Here is a 16,877-nt window from a genome sequence, read left to right as displayed (position 1 = left end):
CACGTCCTCCCGCTCCGGCCGCAGTTTGCCCGCTCTTTCCGCGATGTACTCCGTGCTGTGACTCTGCCAAGGGAGATTTTGTTCCTCTGTGTGCGCAGGATTTAATTACGAAACTAACGCACGTGGTGGGAAGAATCCAAGCCGAACAACATGGATGAACCCTGAAAACATGCTAGAAGCTAGACAAAAAGGACCTCATATTATATAATTCCCTTTATTTAAAAATGTCCCAAACAGGCAAATCCATAAAGACAAGAAGTAGATTAGTGGCCCCTGGGTCTGGAGGGAGGGGGAATGGGTAGTGACTGCTAATGGGTGTGGGGTTCCTTTTGGGGATGATGAGAACCTTCTGGAATTAGTGGTAATGATTGCACAGCCTTGTAAATATACTAAAATCACTGAATTGTGCTCCTAAAAGGGTGAATTTTATGGTATGTGAATTATATCTCAACTTTTAAAATAATGAAGAAATAATAAAATTTTTCAACCACTGGGCCACGAGTGGACACCTGACCCACGCTGGTCGGTTGAGTCCCTCCTCCAGAACCTGGACAGAATGGTCACAGGGAGGGGGTCCCCAGACCCCCATGTGAGCAAGGCCTCTGTACCACTGTCTGGAGACTTGGTGTCAGGCCACATCCTGAGACTTCCCAGCTTCCTCTCTGTGCTCTGTCTCTGCTCAAGCTAGCTGGAAGCCTCAACTAAACCCACAGGTGCTGGACCCATGTCCTGCTGCCACTTGCTGGGGGAGTCCAAGCAGGACCACTGTGGGGCACACTGAAGCTCTGCTATTCACCTGGGCATGAAGCAGCACCCAGATGCCTCCCTTTCTCATCTGGGTAATGAGAATAGTAAACCTACGTTTTAGGGCTGGGGGAAGATCACATCAGCTCAGAGCCAGCTCCCAGGAAAGACCGAAAGAAGAACAGGTCCCCAGCACAGGCACAGGCCAGGGATGAACAGGGAACAGCCTGCCATGTCTCACAGGTCAAACAACCTAGGAGCAGACAGAGGATCTCCAGCCTGTGGCCTGGGGTAGGGGAAGGGGATGGTCCTGCTCCAGCAGCTGTGGTCCATTCTCAAGACTCAGTTCTCACAACCCCCTTTGTCTCCAAATCAGTATCTTGGAGCAGTTTGGGGGAGGGACTTAAGTTAGACATGAGGAGGAACTTCCATCCTAACAGGGAGGGATTGTGAAACCTGCGAACCTTTTGGGACTCATGAACCTTTTTACACAGAATCACAGAGGGAGTGCTTGGGAACCCAGTTTGGAAACACTGGCATGGGGGCTAAGCCAAGGTGGGGTTGATGGGATGAGACAAGGGGAGGGAGAAGGAACAGGAGGCCCAAGTGGGAAACAGTCTCAGGACTGGTTGTGGGGGAAGTGGGAGAAGGAGGAGGCTCAGATGATGCCCTGCCTGGCGGTTGGGAGCCAGAATGGGTGGAGAAACTGTTTGCTGGGGGAAAATGGGGGATAGGAGGATGTCCCAGGGAAGGAGAGATGTGGAGGGAAAGGTGAGGAGGGGGTTCTGGACAGATGGTGCTTGGGCCACTTGAGAAGGTACCCAGAGTGTAGCTGGAGGTGGGGTGTGAAGCTGGAAGGGGGTTGGTGAGCGCACCTGGGACGGGTGGAAGAATCCAGAGGCAGGGAACCCCAACCTAGAGTTGGGGAGGAGGGAGACCTTAAGGGGAGTCTAAGTGAGACAGCCAGAGAAGTAGAAGGAAACTGAGGCACAGTGTGTGGAAGTTGAGGGAACAGCTATAGGGAGAAGTCAACAGGGGCTTGGGCTACAGGAACAGAGCAGGGCTGGGCAGGTGCAGCTGAGAGTCCCTCCCTGATCCCCCCACATACTGCACAGGCCCACATATACCTCCACTTGGGGCTTCCAGAACTCTCTACAGCCTCACACCTCCTGGACTTTCCCCATGTTCTTCCCTTTGCTTGGAATGCTTTTCCATCCCACCCCCATGCAGACTCAGCTGAGGTGCCTCCTCCTCCAGGAAGCCTCCCCAGCCCCCATCTCATGCTCATTCACATCACACAGCCATTCAGAGGACACATTTATGAGCTATCTACTGCAAGCCAAGCATTTGTCCCCCAGTTTGTCAATACCCCTACTGGACAGCACTCCTCAGGGTCAACCTGTGCCTCCACCCTGCCATGTTGCTGCACGAAACTCAAGGCATGGTGTTCACCAGTGACCTTTACTGAGGGCACGTTGAGTGGAGGGGCTGGTAGGAAGACATATGCCAGCAGGTTGGTAGCAAGTGAGGGGGTGTAGACATGGCTTGTTTCACTGTTTCTAGAAGATTAGACATGAAAGAAAAGAGAGTCAAGGGACAAGAGAGGGACACAGAGCAATGGCAAAAGTTTTTTATTTTTTTAAATATATACTTTTAAATATACTTATTTATGTATCTACCTGGCTGTGCCAGGTCTTAGTTGCGGAATGCGAACTCTTAGTTGCAGCATGTGGGATCTAGTTCCCTGACCACGGATCGAACCCAGGCCCCCTGCATTGGGAGCGTGGAGTCTTAGCCACTGGACCACCAGGGAAGTCCCGAAAGTTTTTTCTTAACATGAGAGAGACTTGAACCACTTTCCAGGCCAAGGGAAGAGTGTCAACAGAGAGGGAGAAGCAGACCACAGAGAAAGAAAAAGAGTGTGTGCACAGGGAGTGAAAGGATTAGTGGTGAGAACTTCTTGAGAGATTGGAGGGAGGAAACCCACATCCTTCAGTTCTTCACCCATTCATTCATTGCCTTATTCCATTGACTCTTCACAACTCTGGAAGGTGGATTATATTATTATTCCCTTTATTAAATGAGGTAACTAAGGCACAGAGAGGTTAAGAAATTTGCCTGGTCACACAGCAGGTAAGTGAAAGGACAGAGATTACTTTCCAAACCCAAGCTTTTAATTCCAGTCAATGACAAACTGATAAGATTCAAGGACTCAAGATGAGGGAAGATAAACTCATAAGAGGCAGTGATGTAGGGACTTCCCTGGTGGTCCAGTGGTTAAGAATCTGCCTTCCAATGTAAGGGATACCGGTTTGATCCCTGGTCAGGGAGCTAAGATCCCACATGCTGTGGGGCAACTAAGCCTACGTACCACAACTACTGAGCCCACACACTCTAGAGCCTGTGTGCTGCAACTACAGAAGCCCATACACCTGTGTGCTGCAATGAAAGATCCTGCATGCCACAACTAAGACCCATCGCAGCCAAATAAATAAATAAATTTATTTTTTTAAAAAAAGAGAGACTGATGCAAAATGAGCAAAACAGATTAATTATCTAAATGATGGTTTGAAGGTGGTTGTGGAGTAAATGCAATTGTTTGGAAAGGATTTCTAAAATAGAACAGACATATATATATATATACTTTTTTTTTGCCACACGGCATGTGGTACCTTATTTCCCTGACCGGGGATTGAACCTGCACCCCCTGCATTGGAAGCACACAGTCTTAACCACTGGACCACCAAGGAAGTCCCCAGGAAAGACATATGTTTAAAGAAGAAAATTAATTATCTTGGACTTTCCTGGTGGCACAGTGGTTAAGAATCCACCTGCCAATGCAGGGGACATGGGCTCGATCCCTGGTCCAGGAAGATCCCACATTCCGTGGAGCAACTAAGCCCCTGCGCCTCAGCTACTGAGCCCACACTCTGCCACAACTACTGAAGCCCACACGTTCTAGGGCCTGTGTGCCACAACTACTGAGCTTGTGTGCTACACCTACTGAAGCCTGCGCACCTAGAGCCTGTGCTCTGCAACAAGAGAAGCCACCAGTGCAGCCAAAAAAAAAAAAATTAATTATCTGGAAATCAAATTCTGTAGACTATTTCAACAAACCACCCGGTGAATCAGAGGAAATAAAATGTGCCAAAGATCTTGTCTGATTCAGAGAATGGGACATGATAGAGATGTTTAATTCTTGATAAAATATAGATTAAAACATTTTTATTAATAGTTAATGATAACTACTAACATAAAATAAAGGGGAAAACTAGAGGTGGGGGGAAAGAAACAAGAAAACCTGATCAGCCCAAGCAGGAAAGAATTAAAAAAGGAAATAGTGTATCAGTGTATTAATCAGAACACAAAATAAGACCAAGCATGTGGGTGATCATTATAAATATAAATGAGTTAAATTCCCCTGTTAAAGATCAAGGATTCTCATAATGAGAAGACACACTAAATCCAGGTAAATATGGTTTACAGGGACACAGCTAAGACAAATAAAGAGTAAAGAAATAGAAAAATAAAGACACAAGAGGGTGGGGTGGCAGTATTAATACTAGAAAAATAGAACCTAAAGCAAAAGGTAGCAAATGGAGAAAGAGTCCAATTTTTTTACACTAATTAAAGGTATAATCTGTGTAGAACATATAATGAACCATCATATTCTCAAAAAATAGAACATCAGGGCTTCCCTGATGGCGCAGTGGTTGAGAGTCCGCCTGCCGATGCAGGGGACACGGGTTCGTGCCCCGGTCCGGGAAGATCCCACGTGCCGCGGAGCAGCTGGGCCCATGAGCCATGGCCGCTGAGCCTGCGCGTCCGGAGCCTGTGCTCCGTGACGGGAGAGGCCACAACAGTGAGAGGCCTGCGTATTGCAAAAAAAAAAAAAAAAAAAAAAAAAAACAGAACATCAGCACGCACAGCTAAACTGTTGAAAACTCACAAAATCATTGTGGAGGCTTTCTTACACCTTCCTTGGAATTTTACAAATCAAGTAGACAATTTTTTAAAAAATTCAGTAAGATATGGAGAGTTTGAACAGCACAGTTAACAAGTTCTAGTTTATGTAACAGTATTTTGTCAAGTATCTGGAAATGATTAGGCAATAAAATGGCCTTAGGAAACACTGCCCCCTAGAGGTGCTCTGGGTCCTTTCACCTGCTAACTCCACCACATCTTGAGTCTAGCCCACAGCTGGGGCTCCCCCAAACCCACCCTAACCCAGGGATGCTCACCTGAGTAGGAGCCTGAAGAGCAATTTGCAGAGAATCTTCAGACAAGGCTGGACATCCTGACGACTCAGATAATTGAAAGGTAAATGTGGAAGTGATGGATATTGTCATTATCTTAATTGCAGTGATGGTTTCATGGGTGTATACTTATGTCAAAACTTATCAAATTGTACACTTTAAAAATGTGCAGTTGGGACTCCCCTGGTGGTCTAGTGGGTAAGACTCCACACTCCCAATGCAGGGGGCCCGGGTTCGATCACTGATCAGGGAACTAGATCCCACATGCATGCCACAACTAAGAAGTCTGCATGCTGCAACTAAGAGTCCACATGCTGGAATGAAGATCCCTCATGGTGCAACTAAGACCCAGCGCAGCCAAAATAAATAAATAAATATAAATAAGTATATGTTTTTAAAATGTGCAGTTATTGGATGTCAATTAGACCTCAATAAAGTTGTTTCTTAAATATCTAAACACTTACAGTGACAAAAAGCAGATCAGTGGTAGCCAGGGGCTGGGGTTGAGGGAGGGAATTACTGCAAAGGGGCATAAGAAATTTTGTGTGACAAAAATGTTTTATCGCATGAGTATGGTGATGCTTAAATAAATATATTTGTCAAAACTCACCAAATTGTTTAGTTAAAAATGGTGAATGTTAGTTTATGTAAATTATGCTCTAGTAAAGCTGATTTTTTAAAATCTAACCCTGTAGAAATTGAAATACCCTCTTTTAAATCTTTTAACTTTTAGAATTTAACTTTAATAATTTTAAATCAAAATTAAAATCAGATTATTAGAGGTGACTAGTAATGAGCATATATCTTATCAAATCTCTGGGATGCAAAGTTATATTGATACATGGAGAGAAACTGATAACATTACTTTAAAAAATTTTTAATATTTATTTATTTATTAATTTATTTGGCTGTGCCAGGTCTTAGTTGCAGCATGCAGGATCTTTAGTTGTGGCATATGGGATCTAGTTCCCTGACCAGGGATCGAACACAGGCCCCCTGCATTGGGAGTGTGGAGTCTTAGCCACTGGACCACCACGGAAGTCCCTCATTTTTTTAAAATTGATGAGCATGAAAAATCAAAATAGTATATATGTTGAACATCCCTGTCAACATTCTAGAAAAACAACTATAAAATAAACCAAAAGAAAGTAGAAGGAAGGAAATTAGAAAGCTAAGAACAGAAGTTATTTTAAAAGAAAGAGAACTGATTAATAAAATCAAGAGCTAGGGCCTCCCTGGTGGCGCAAGTGGTTGAGAGTCCGCCTGCCGATGCAGGGGATACGGGTTCGTGCCCCGGTCTGGGAGGATCCCATATGCCGCGGAGCGGCTGGGCCCGTGAGCCATGGCCGCTGAGCCTGCGCGTCCGGAGCCTGCGCGTCCGGAGCCTGTGCTCCGCAACGGGGGAGGCCACAACAGTGAGAGGCCCGCATACCGCAAAAAAAAAAAAAAAAAAAAAATCAAGAGCTATTTTTTTTAATTAATTTATTTATTTTTGGCTGTGTTGGGTCTTCATTGCTGCGCACAGGCTTCTCTTGTTGTGGAGCATGGGCTCTAGGCATGTGGGCTTCAGTAGTTGTGGCACGCGGACTCAGTAGTTGTGGCTTGCAGGCTCTAGAGTGCAGGCTCAGTAGTTGTGGTGCACGGGCTTAGTTGCTCCGTGGCATGTGGGATCCTCCCAGAGCAGGGATCGAACCCATGTCCCCTGCATTGGCAGGTGGTTCTTAACCACTGCACCACCAGGAAAGTCCCTCAAGACCTATTTTTAATATACAAGGCTATTAATTATTTTTAAAAACCTGTTGGCAAGTGTAGCTGAGAGATGAAAATAAAATACAGAGCATTAAGATTGAGAATGAAGGTTTATTCACAGAAATAGAGAGTGAAAAATTATGAGACAATTATGTGTAACTTTTTATCTAAAAACATGTTGTGACCCCAGCGGTCAGGATGGTGGGCGCTGCCTCATGTCTAGTGATGGTCTTTCTAACAAAGGCATCGAATTGAAGCACGGCTCCCAGAAGTTACAACAAGAATCTTGTTGGGATCTTTCTCGGCAAACTTCTCCAGCCAAAAGCAGCGGTCCTCCAGGAATGTCCAGTCAGAAAAGGTATGGACCACCCCACGAGACCGACGGACATGGGCTAGCTGAGTCTACACAGTCATCCAAACCTAGTAATGTTATGCTAAGGCTTCCAGGTCAAGAGGATCATTCTTCTCAAAACCCCTTAATCATGAGGAGGCGTGTCCGTTCTTTTATCTCTCCCATTCCCAGTAAGAGACAGTCACAAGATGTGAAGAACAGTAACGCTGAAGATAAAGGGCGCCTTCTTCACCCATCAAAAGAAGGTGCTGATAAAGCCTTCAATTCCTATGCCCATCTTTCTCACAGCCAGATCAAGTCCATCCCTAAGAGAGAATCCTCCAAGGACCTTCCAAGTCCGGATGGTAGAAACTGCCCTGCTGTTACCCTCACAAGTCCTGCTAAGACCAAAATACTGCCCCCACGGAAAGAATGGGGGTTGAAATTGGAAGCTATCGTTCAGAAGATCACATCCCCAAACATTAGGAGGAGTGCATCCTCGAACAGTGCGGAGGCTGGGGGAGACGCAGTTACTCTCGATGACATCCTGTCTTTGAAGAGCGGCCCTCCCGAAGGCGGGAGTGGTGCTGTTCAGGATGCCGAGATGGAGAAGAGAAAAGGTGAGGTGGTGTCTGACCTAGTCTGTCCAACAAACCAAGAGTTGAGCATAGAAAAGCCTCTTGCACGGTCTTCGGAGGAGTGGCGTGGCAGTGGGGATGACAAAGTGAAGACCGAGACACACCCAGACACGGCCACTGCTGGAAAGGAACCCCCTGGTGCCATGACGTCCGCCACCTCATAGAAGCCTGGGAGTAACCAAGGGAGACCAGATGGTTCCGTGGGCGGGACAGCACCTTTAATCTTTCCTGACTCAAAGAATGTACCTCCAGCGGGCTCATTGGCTCCTGAGGCAAACCCCAAGGCTGAAGAGAAAGAGAACGATACAGTGATGATTTCCCCCAAACAGGAGGGTTTTCCCCCAAAGGGTTATTTCCCATCAGGAAAGAAGGAGAGACCCATCGGTAGTGTGAATAAGCAAAAGAAACAACAGCAGCCACCACCTCCACCCTCTCAGCCCCCTCAGATACCAGAAGGTTCTGCAGAGGGAGAGCCAAAGCCAAAAAAGCAGAGGCAAAGGAGGGAGAGAAGGAAGCCTGGGGCGCAGCCAAGGAAGCGGAAAACCAAACAAGCAGTTCCCATCGTAGAGCCCCAAGAACCTGAGATCAAGCTGAAGTATGCCACTCAGCCACTGGATAAAACTGATGCCAAGAACAAGTCTTTTTTCCCTTATATCCATGTAGTAAATAAATGTGAACTTGGAGCCGTTTATACAATCATCAATGCTGAGGAAGAAGAACAGACCAAATTGGTGAGGGGTCGGAAAGGTCAGAGGTCCCTGACCCCTCCACCCAGCAGCACTGAGAGCAAGGTTCTCCCAGCTTCATCCTTTATGTTGCAGGGACCTGTCATGACAGAGTCTTCTGTTATGGGGCACCTGGTGTGCTGTCTGTGTGGCAAGTGGGCCAGTTACCGGAACATGGGCGACCTCTTTGGACCCTTTTATCCCCAAGATTATGCAGCCACTCTCCCCAAGAATCCGCCTCCTAAGAGGGCCACGGAAGTGCAGAGCAGAGTTAAGGTGCAGCACAAAAGCGCTTCAAATGGCTCCAAGACGGACACTGAGGAGGAGGAAGAGCAGCAGCAGCAGCAGAAGGAGCAGAGGAGCCTGGCCGCGCACCCCAGGTTCAAGCAGCGCCACCGCTCGGAAGACTGTGGCGGAGGCCCCCGCTCCCCGTCCAGGGGGCTCCCTTGTAAAAAGGCAACCGCTGAGGGCAGCAGCGAAAAGACTGTTTTGGACTCAAAGCCCTCCGTGCCCACCACTTCAGAAGGTGGCCCCGAGTTGGAGTTACAAATCCCTGAACTACCTCTTGACAGCAATGAATTTTGGGTCCATGAGGGTTGTATTCTCTGGGCCAATGGAATCTACCTGGTCTGTGGCAGGCTCTATGGCCTGCAGGAAGCGCTGGAAATAGCCAGAGAGATGAAATGTTCCCACTGCCAGGAGGCAGGCGCCACCTTGGGCTGCTACAACAAAGGCTGCTCCTTCCGATACCATTACCCGTGTGCCATTGATGCAGATTGTTTGCTCCATGAGGAGAACTTCTCGGTGAGGTGCCCCAAGCACAAGGTGAGACTGTGGAGATGAGAAGGTGGTGGACCCTTGTGATGGAATGGAAATGGTCCTCCTGTGCAGCCACACCCCACCCCGCCCCACCCCGCGTGCCTGCCGTGTCAGCACTTCCTTCCTAAGTTCTTACATCACTCTCAAACTGGTGACACCACAGGAAAGAAAGACCCAAGAAGTTGGAATGGCTGTTTCCATGGACACAATCTCCATAGTGACAGTGTGGGGGGAGGGGGGATGATGGGAAAGGGTGGGGGGAATTAAAAAAGGGAGGGATAAAAATATATATATATAAAAACATGTTGGAACAATATAAACTATAAAAACTGACTCAAGAGAACAATGCAGGAATGCGGACATCGGGTTTCTAGTTTTCACTGTGAAGACCCCTCTACTGCAAAGATGGTCAATGTACCTAAAACCCGAAGGACTTTCTGTAAGAAGTGTGGAAAGCAGCAGCCTCACAAAGTGACCCAGTATAAGAAGGGCAAAAATTCCCTGTATGCCCAGGGAAAGAGGCGCTATGATCGGAAGCAGAGTGGCTACGGTGCGCAAACAAACCCAATTTTCTGGAAGAAGGCTAAAACTACAAAGAAGATCGTACTGAGGCTTGAATGTGTTGAGCCCAACTGCAGGTCCAAGAGGATACAGGCCATTAAGAGATGCAAGCATTTTGAACTTGGAGGAGATAAGAAAAGAAAGGGCCAAGTGATCCGGTTCTAAGCTTTGAGACTTTTGTTCTATTTTCGAGAGGAAAATGTTGAAGTTATAGAAAAATTGCCTGTATGAGAATAAATACAGTGATATTCTTTTTTAAAATATCTTTATTGGAGTATAATTGATTTACAATGGTGTGTTAGTTTCTGCAGTGGTATTCTTAAAAAAAGAGAAAAAAACTGACTCAAAAAGAAATAAAAAACCCAAATAGACTAACAATAAAGGAAGAAATTGAAAATATATCAGAGCCTTGCCAGGAAAAGACACTTAGTCCAGATCTTTTAATTAATTAGTTAATTGATTTTTATTTATTATTTTTTAATTTATTTTTGGCTGCGTTGGGTCTTCATTGCTGGGCGCAGGCTTTCTCTAGTTGCAGCGAGCGGGGTTTATTCTTCATTGCGGTGCGTAGGCTTCTCATTGCAGTGGCTTCTCTTGTTGCAGAGCATGGGCTCTAGGCACGCTTAGTGACTTAGTGTGGCTTCAGTAGTTGTGGCACTCAGGCTCAGTAGTTGGGGCTCGCAGGCTCTAGAGCACAGGCTCAGTAGTTGTGGTGCATGGGCTTAGTTGCTCTGCGGCATGTGGGATCTTCCCAAACCAGGGATCGAAACCGTGTCACCTGCATTGGCAGGTGGATTCTTAGTATTTCGGGTTTTTTTTTTTTTTTTTTTTCTTTTTGCGGTATGCGGGCCTCTCACTGTTGTGGCCTCTCCCGTTGCGGAGCACAGGCTCCGGATGTGCAGGCCCAGCGGCCATGGCTCACGGGCCCAGCCGCTCCGCGGCATATGGGATCCTCCCAGACCGGGGCACGAACCCGTATCCCCTGCATCGGCAGGCGGACTCTTAACCACTGCGCCACCAGGGAGGCCCGGTTTTTTTTTTTTTTTTTTGGCTGCATTGGGTCTTCATTGCTGTGCACAGGCTTTCTCTAGTTGCGGGGAGCGGGGGCTACTCTTCGTTGCGGTGTGCGGGCTTCTCATTGAGGTGGCTTCTCTTGTTGCAGAGGCACGGGTTCTAGGGGCGCAGGCTCAGTACTTGTAGCTTGCGGGCTCTAGAGCGCAGGCTCAGTAGCTATGGCACACAGTCTTAGTTGCTCCACGGCATGTGTGATCTTCCCGGACCAGGGCTGGAACTTGTGTCCCCTGCACTGGCAGGCAGATTCTTAACCACTGGACCACCAGAAAAGCCCTAGTCCAGATCTTTTAATGGAAAAATCCTATCAAATGTGGAAAGATCAGATAGTTATGATTTTATTTATACTCTTAGAGAACAAGGATAATATCTCAATGTACTTTATGCATATTTATGCATAAATATGCAATGTGTTTAGTAACATAATTTGGATACCTAAAAAAACTTGGACAAAGATAGAAAAAGAAATCCGTAGTCCCGTGACTTTTAGGTCTGTTCAGCCACAGAACCCTTGTTTTAAAGTCCCAAAATAGAAAACTTGAATGGCCCTGTTCCAGCTGAATAATGGACCCCAAAGATATACAGGTCCTAATCCCCAGAACCTGTGAATGTTACCTTCCATGGCAAAAGAGGACTTGCAGATGTGATTAAATTAATGATCTTGAGATGGGGGATGATCCTGGACTATCCAGGTGGGCCATAAATGTAGTCCCCGATGTCCTTATAAGGAGATTTAGGAATTCCCTGGCAGTTCAGTGGTTAGGACTCTGCACTTTCACTGCCGAGGGCCTGGTTCAATCCCTGGTCGTGGAACTAAGATCCCACAAGCTGTGCAGCGTGGCTAAAAAATAAATAAATAAGGAGATTTGATGGCAGAAGAAGAGAAGGCCAGGTGGCTATGGAAATGGAAATTGCAGTGATGTGGCCATGAGCCAAGGAAAGCTGGAGGACACCAGAAGCTGAAGAGGCTAGGATTCTCCCCTGGGGCCCCCGGAAGGAATCAGCCTTGCTGACACCTTGACTTTAGTCCCATTAGACTCATCTCACACTTCTGGCCTCTGAGTGTAGGATGATAAATTTGAGTTGTCTTGTGCCACTGTGTTTGTGCCACAGCAGCAATAGGAAACCCACCCAGAAGCCATTACCAAACCTAATAGTGGTTACTCCTGAAGGACAAGATCTGGTGGGGGAATGAGGACTTTTATTCTTGCCTTTCCCTTTTGTGTTGTTGACATGCCTGCAAAACTCATATATTATTTTTATAATTAAGAGAAAAGAAAAGACAATGCAAGTGAAGCACTTGGCCCACTCCAGGGGCACTCCAAGTGCGCAGACTTCAGTGGTTGTCATGGTTACACCAGGGTTCATTTTATTCCTTTACACCGACACCGATGCCTCTCCTGCCATGAGGCCATGTGTGGTACTCAGGAGCCACGAGGCAGCTGGCAGTGTTCTGTGCTGCTGAAGTCCAGAGGTCTCACCCACATGGGGCCTCAGTGCAGAGTATGGATCAGATTGAGGCCTCCCCCCACACCCACCACTCTGCGGCGGGCACGTTTTATGTCCTGAGACCGCCAAGAGTATTCAGGTGTGAGTACCTGAGCAGATGTGGGAAGCAAGGACAGAGGGCGGACCTACAGGGAAACAGCCCTGTGCTCCAGCCCTCCCACCAACTGGTCCTTTTCCCCTCAGGCAGGGATGGACACCCACCCTTTACTACCTACAGGGCCTCAGTGTCACATGGGGGAGGGCGGGGCAGGTAGGTGTGTCCTCTTGGGAGCAGGACACTCAGTGTGGCCCCTGTGCACCCGGGCCTCTGGGGTGGTGGGGGGAGGGCTCCTCTGACACGAGCCGCTTCCTCAGGTAACTCTGGTGGAAGTCACATTCCATGCTGCTGCAGTTCCTCTCTGATGTCTCCATGGCAACGTTCACATGGATTTCATAGAACATAAGGTGTTTGAGCTGGAAGGGACCTCGGAGATCAGTTCCTCCCGCCCCCTCATTTCACAGAGAGGGGAGCAGGCCCAGACTGTGTATGCTACAAGCCCGGGGTTAGCCAGCAAGCCAGGGACCCAGCCCGGGCCTCTGCCTTCTGGCACCACTCCCAGCCAGGGTCCCTTGCCCTCAGATCGCAGACAGCTGAATTCCTTAGGACTGTCTTCTTGGGAGGTGCTCTGAGGGCACAAGTTTTGGGGGCTCTGCCCCTCCCCCTTTGCTAAAGGACACTGAAGCCCAGCCTCGCTCTGCCCTGCTCAGTCCTGGAGCTCTCATTCCCGTGCTTGGTGAGGGCAGGAGTGGGCATGATGGGCACTGTACTCAGGAAGCTCACAGGCTGGCGTGGAGGCAGTGCAGTCCCCCAAGAACCACCAGACAGCAAACGTGGTTCCGTGTCTGTGGAGCAAGAGTTGGGATGGGAGAAGCCCGGGAAGTTTGCCCAGAGGAGGAGGCTCCAAGCAGAGCCTGGGACGAAGGTCGAGGAGGACTCTCATTCCTGTCTAAGGCTGCCTGGCTTGAGGGCCACGCCCTGTGGGTGAGTGGGAATGTGAGCGTGAAGCTGGAGGGCTTGGAAAATCGGGTTCCAGATAGAGACTGCCCCAGGCCATAGGTTCCAGAGGGTTCTCGTGTCTGGGGACTCATGGCACACGTCACTCTAGGACAAGGGGGTCAGACACATGGAAGGGCAAGTCAGAGGGCAGAGTGTAGGAGCTGAAGGCCCTGGACATGAGGGGACCAGGAATCTGGGCCAGCAGAGGGTGCTGGGGTGAGGGTCCAGAAGTGAAGCCTGGGGTTGTTCCATCCCTTTGCTGGGACATGGAACCATGTGGCCCCTCCCCTGCCCAGCAGAGCCAGCCCTATACCAGAAGGGTTGAGGGCTTGTAGGTCTGTATCCCCCTCCCCAGGGACACAGACCTTACTCCTCACCTCTACCTCAGCCCCAGGGCTCACTTCAACTCCAAACCCTGCTTCAGGGACCTTGCCTGGCCTGTGGGGGGTCTTCTCTCTAGATTAGAAGATCCCGAGAATCTGGGTATCCCCAGATCCTGCCAAAGCTACCTTCCTGAACTTTCCCACCAAACTGGTCCCTTTTCTCCCCCTTGCTGGGTACCTGTTCTCCTTCTCTATGCCATGTGACAGACATTTCCAAATGCTCAGAGTCTGCAGTGTGGCTGGGATGCAGTGCTCAGTGGGGACAGATCACCTTGGCTCTGCATGGAACCTGTCAGGGTGTCTTCTTCACTCGCATGGATGGCAAGTGGGGTCCTCTCCACCTGGGCTTCTCCGTGAGGCCACCTTGGCTTTCTCACAGTATGGCAGCTGGGTTCCAAGAATAAGTGTTCCAGGAGACAGGAAGGGAGAGCTGCCAATCTGGAAGGTCTGGGTCCAGAAACAGGCACAGGGTCACTTCCATTGGTCAAAGCAATCACAGTTCCTGCCAGGGTAGGAGACGTAGACCCTCTCCCTCACTGGGAAGAGTAGCAAAGAATTTGCCATCTTTAAGCCACCTTAGCACCCTCTGTCTCTGCCCCAGGGGCTCTGACTCTTTCTTGCCTCCCCTCTGGGCCTGCAGATTCTGTCTCTCCTGGAGGTCCCCTCCATCCCCATTACTTCCCCATGGGCTACTGCAGTCCCCTCAAACTCATCTCCCTGTCCACAGGCTGCACCATCCATCCCCTCCTGGCCACTCCCTGTATTACTATAGCAGTGCCCTCTCTCCATTGCTCTCCTCAGAAAACATGCACGGCTCCCTACTTCTCACTGAACAATTTCCAAGCTCCTAGGCAGAACATTCAAATTCACCTTACAATCTAGCCCCCTCCTATGTTACCTATTGAATTAGCACCCATTTCTTCCAAGCCACTGGACCACACTTTGGCCTCTTCTGCTCAAACTGCCCACCTACTGGCTCTCTGAGCCTGAACATATTCACTCTCTCCACCTGGCAAGTTTCTCTATCTCCACCGCTGTTGGACTCCTGCTCAATCTTCAAAGGCCAGTGCAAATACCCCTCCTCCACAAAGCCTTGCTCTCACTACTCATCACGCTAGTCTCACTCTCATTGTATGTTGAGGCATGTTCTCCCTTAAATCCTTATTGGCAATGATGTGTCCTCTTGAAGTGGGGCCCACATTTCTAACTCATACTTCCTTCACCAATTTAATAACTGTTTGTTGCGGCCTGGAGCCAGCTGCCAGGGATATGACAGTGAGCAAGACAAGCTGTCTCCTGTGCCCAGAGAGCTTACATTCCAGAGAGTGAGACAGATGGCAAATAGAGGAACCAAGAGACATAATGATCAAAGATTAGGAGGACTGTAGGAAGGCAAGAAAGGCAAGAAGGGGTGCTGCGAGGCAGGGACCAAGAATTCCCTCTTTTCAAGAGAAACAAGAGGGCTTCCCTGGTGGCGCAGTGGTTGAGAGTCCGCCTGCCGATGCAGGGTACATGGGTTCGTGCCCCAGTCCAGGAAGATCCCACATGCCGTGGAGCAGCTGGGCCCGTGAGACATGGCCACTGAGCCTGCGCGTCCGGAGCCTGTGCTCCGCAACGGGAGAGGCCACAACAGTGAGAGGCCCGCGTACCGCAAAAAAAAAAAAAAAAGAGAAACAAGAGACCTGGATTTTTATATACTCTCCTAATTTTAAAGGTTGCAAGGTCAAGTCTTTCTCCTCTGCTCTCAGCTTCCCTCCCCTCCTAGCTTCCCACTCTCTCTGGAATGCCTGCCTCCTTCTCTCTTCCTGGTTACCCTATCAGCAGCCCCCCCCAACTCAGGACGCCCGACCCCTCGGGCACCCAAACTCCTCTGTGGTTCCCATGCCCTGGCCATGCTCTGGCAGCAGCTGGCAGGAGGATGTAGGGAGCCCACTGCCTAGGATGCTAGGGCCAGTGGGCATCCCCTACCTGAGACCCTGGGCCAACCTCCCTGACGTTGGCCTCCTGGGAGTGAGACACCTGGAGTCCCCAGGGCCCCAGCAGTGGGAACCCAACACCCCCACCACAGGCCTCACTAACCACATCTGGCCTGGAAGAAGTGAGGAGCCAGAGGAGCGAGACAGAAAAGGACGCTAGGGGGCCCTCAGAGGGCTTCCTCAGGTTGGTCCCCAGCTCTGACAGAGCTCTGAGGGATAGGTCTCTGTCTCCAGGGAACCTCTGGGCAAACCCTGCTGGGGACAGTTTATGCTCTCTGGAGCCAGAGTTCCCACGTAGATATCCTGGCTCTGCCACTTCCTGCCTAGTGACCTTGGACAGCTCCCTTCCCCTCTCTGGGCCTCAGTTTCCCATCTGAACACTGGGGATCAGAGCAGCACCCACCTCACAGGATAGTTCTAAAGATGACATGCACCTGGCACACGATGGCGCTCGGTGAAGGGCAGCTTTCCAAAGCCTCTCCCATGCAGGGCCTTGCCAGGTCCTTTCGAGGAATTGCTTTGTTGGGCGGCATCCTTCCATCTGTGTTTTCCCAGACCTCTGAGCCCTAGAGACAGCTTCTGCCCATTATAATTATTTGGACTCTGGGCACTGCCAGCTGAGAGGGCTCAGGCCTCTGAAGGGCCCAGGCTCCCAGTGACAGCTGTCATGTCTCAGGACGGAGGACAGAGCAGGAGGGCTGCCCTTCGTCTGCACCTGCTGCCCCCAAGTCCTGGGAGAGGGGCATCTCTGCTCACCACTCCCAGGATTCCATGGCCACCTCAGCCTCACTCTCAAAACCCAGAGCATCTTGGGCGGGTGGGAGTCCTGGGACAGAGCCCCAGGAAGTCCAGGAGGGGAGCAGGTGCCAGGTCCTGGAGAGGAGTCTGCCAGGGACCAGCATAGGGCTTGGATTATCAGCACTTGAAAGCACTGGAAAGCCAAGGAGACAGCCACAGCCTGGCAGAGGGCCTCCCACCTCCTTCACCTCCCAGATCCCTGAGGGCAGAACCCCAGGGGAGGGGACTCTCAGAGGTCCTGCTGCTGGCTGTGACAGTGACTTCCCTTTCCCCAAGGATCC

The 16,877-nt window shown here is 49.7% G+C and overlaps 2 protein-coding genes across 2 annotated transcripts; both read left to right on the top strand.

Moving 5' to 3' along the window:
- Positions 1-6,889: 6,889 nt before the first annotated feature.
- On the top strand, positions 6,890-9,486 carry LOC132476989 (transcription factor 20-like). Its single transcript, XM_060079244.1, is given in 1 exon segment — positions 6,890-9,486. A coding segment is annotated over 1 exon segment (2,397 nt). The 3' UTR covers positions 9,287-9,486.
- A 163-nt stretch (positions 9,487-9,649) lies between these two features.
- Positions 9,650-9,988, top strand: LOC132476392 (large ribosomal subunit protein eL42-like). Its single transcript, XM_060078331.1, has one exon. The coding sequence runs from the start codon at positions 9,668-9,670 to the stop codon at positions 9,986-9,988; it is 321 nt and encodes a 106-aa protein (XP_059934314.1). The 5' UTR covers positions 9,650-9,667.
- Positions 9,989-16,877: the final 6,889 nt, after the last annotated feature.

The sequence above is a fragment of the Mesoplodon densirostris genome, chromosome 16 (assembly GCF_025265405.1).
Source record: "Mesoplodon densirostris isolate mMesDen1 chromosome 16, mMesDen1 primary haplotype, whole genome shotgun sequence".
Taxonomy (NCBI): Eukaryota; Metazoa; Chordata; class Mammalia; order Artiodactyla; family Ziphiidae; genus Mesoplodon; species Mesoplodon densirostris.
Note: the sequence above shows the minus strand (reverse complement) of the source record. Positions and strands in the feature narration are given on the sequence as shown.

What these genes read in the sequence shown, in the direction of transcription:
- LOC132476392 (XM_060078331.1), top strand. Translation starts at nt 9,668, where the DNA reads ATGGTCAATGTACCTAAAACCCGAAGGACTTTCTGTAAGAAGTGTGGA.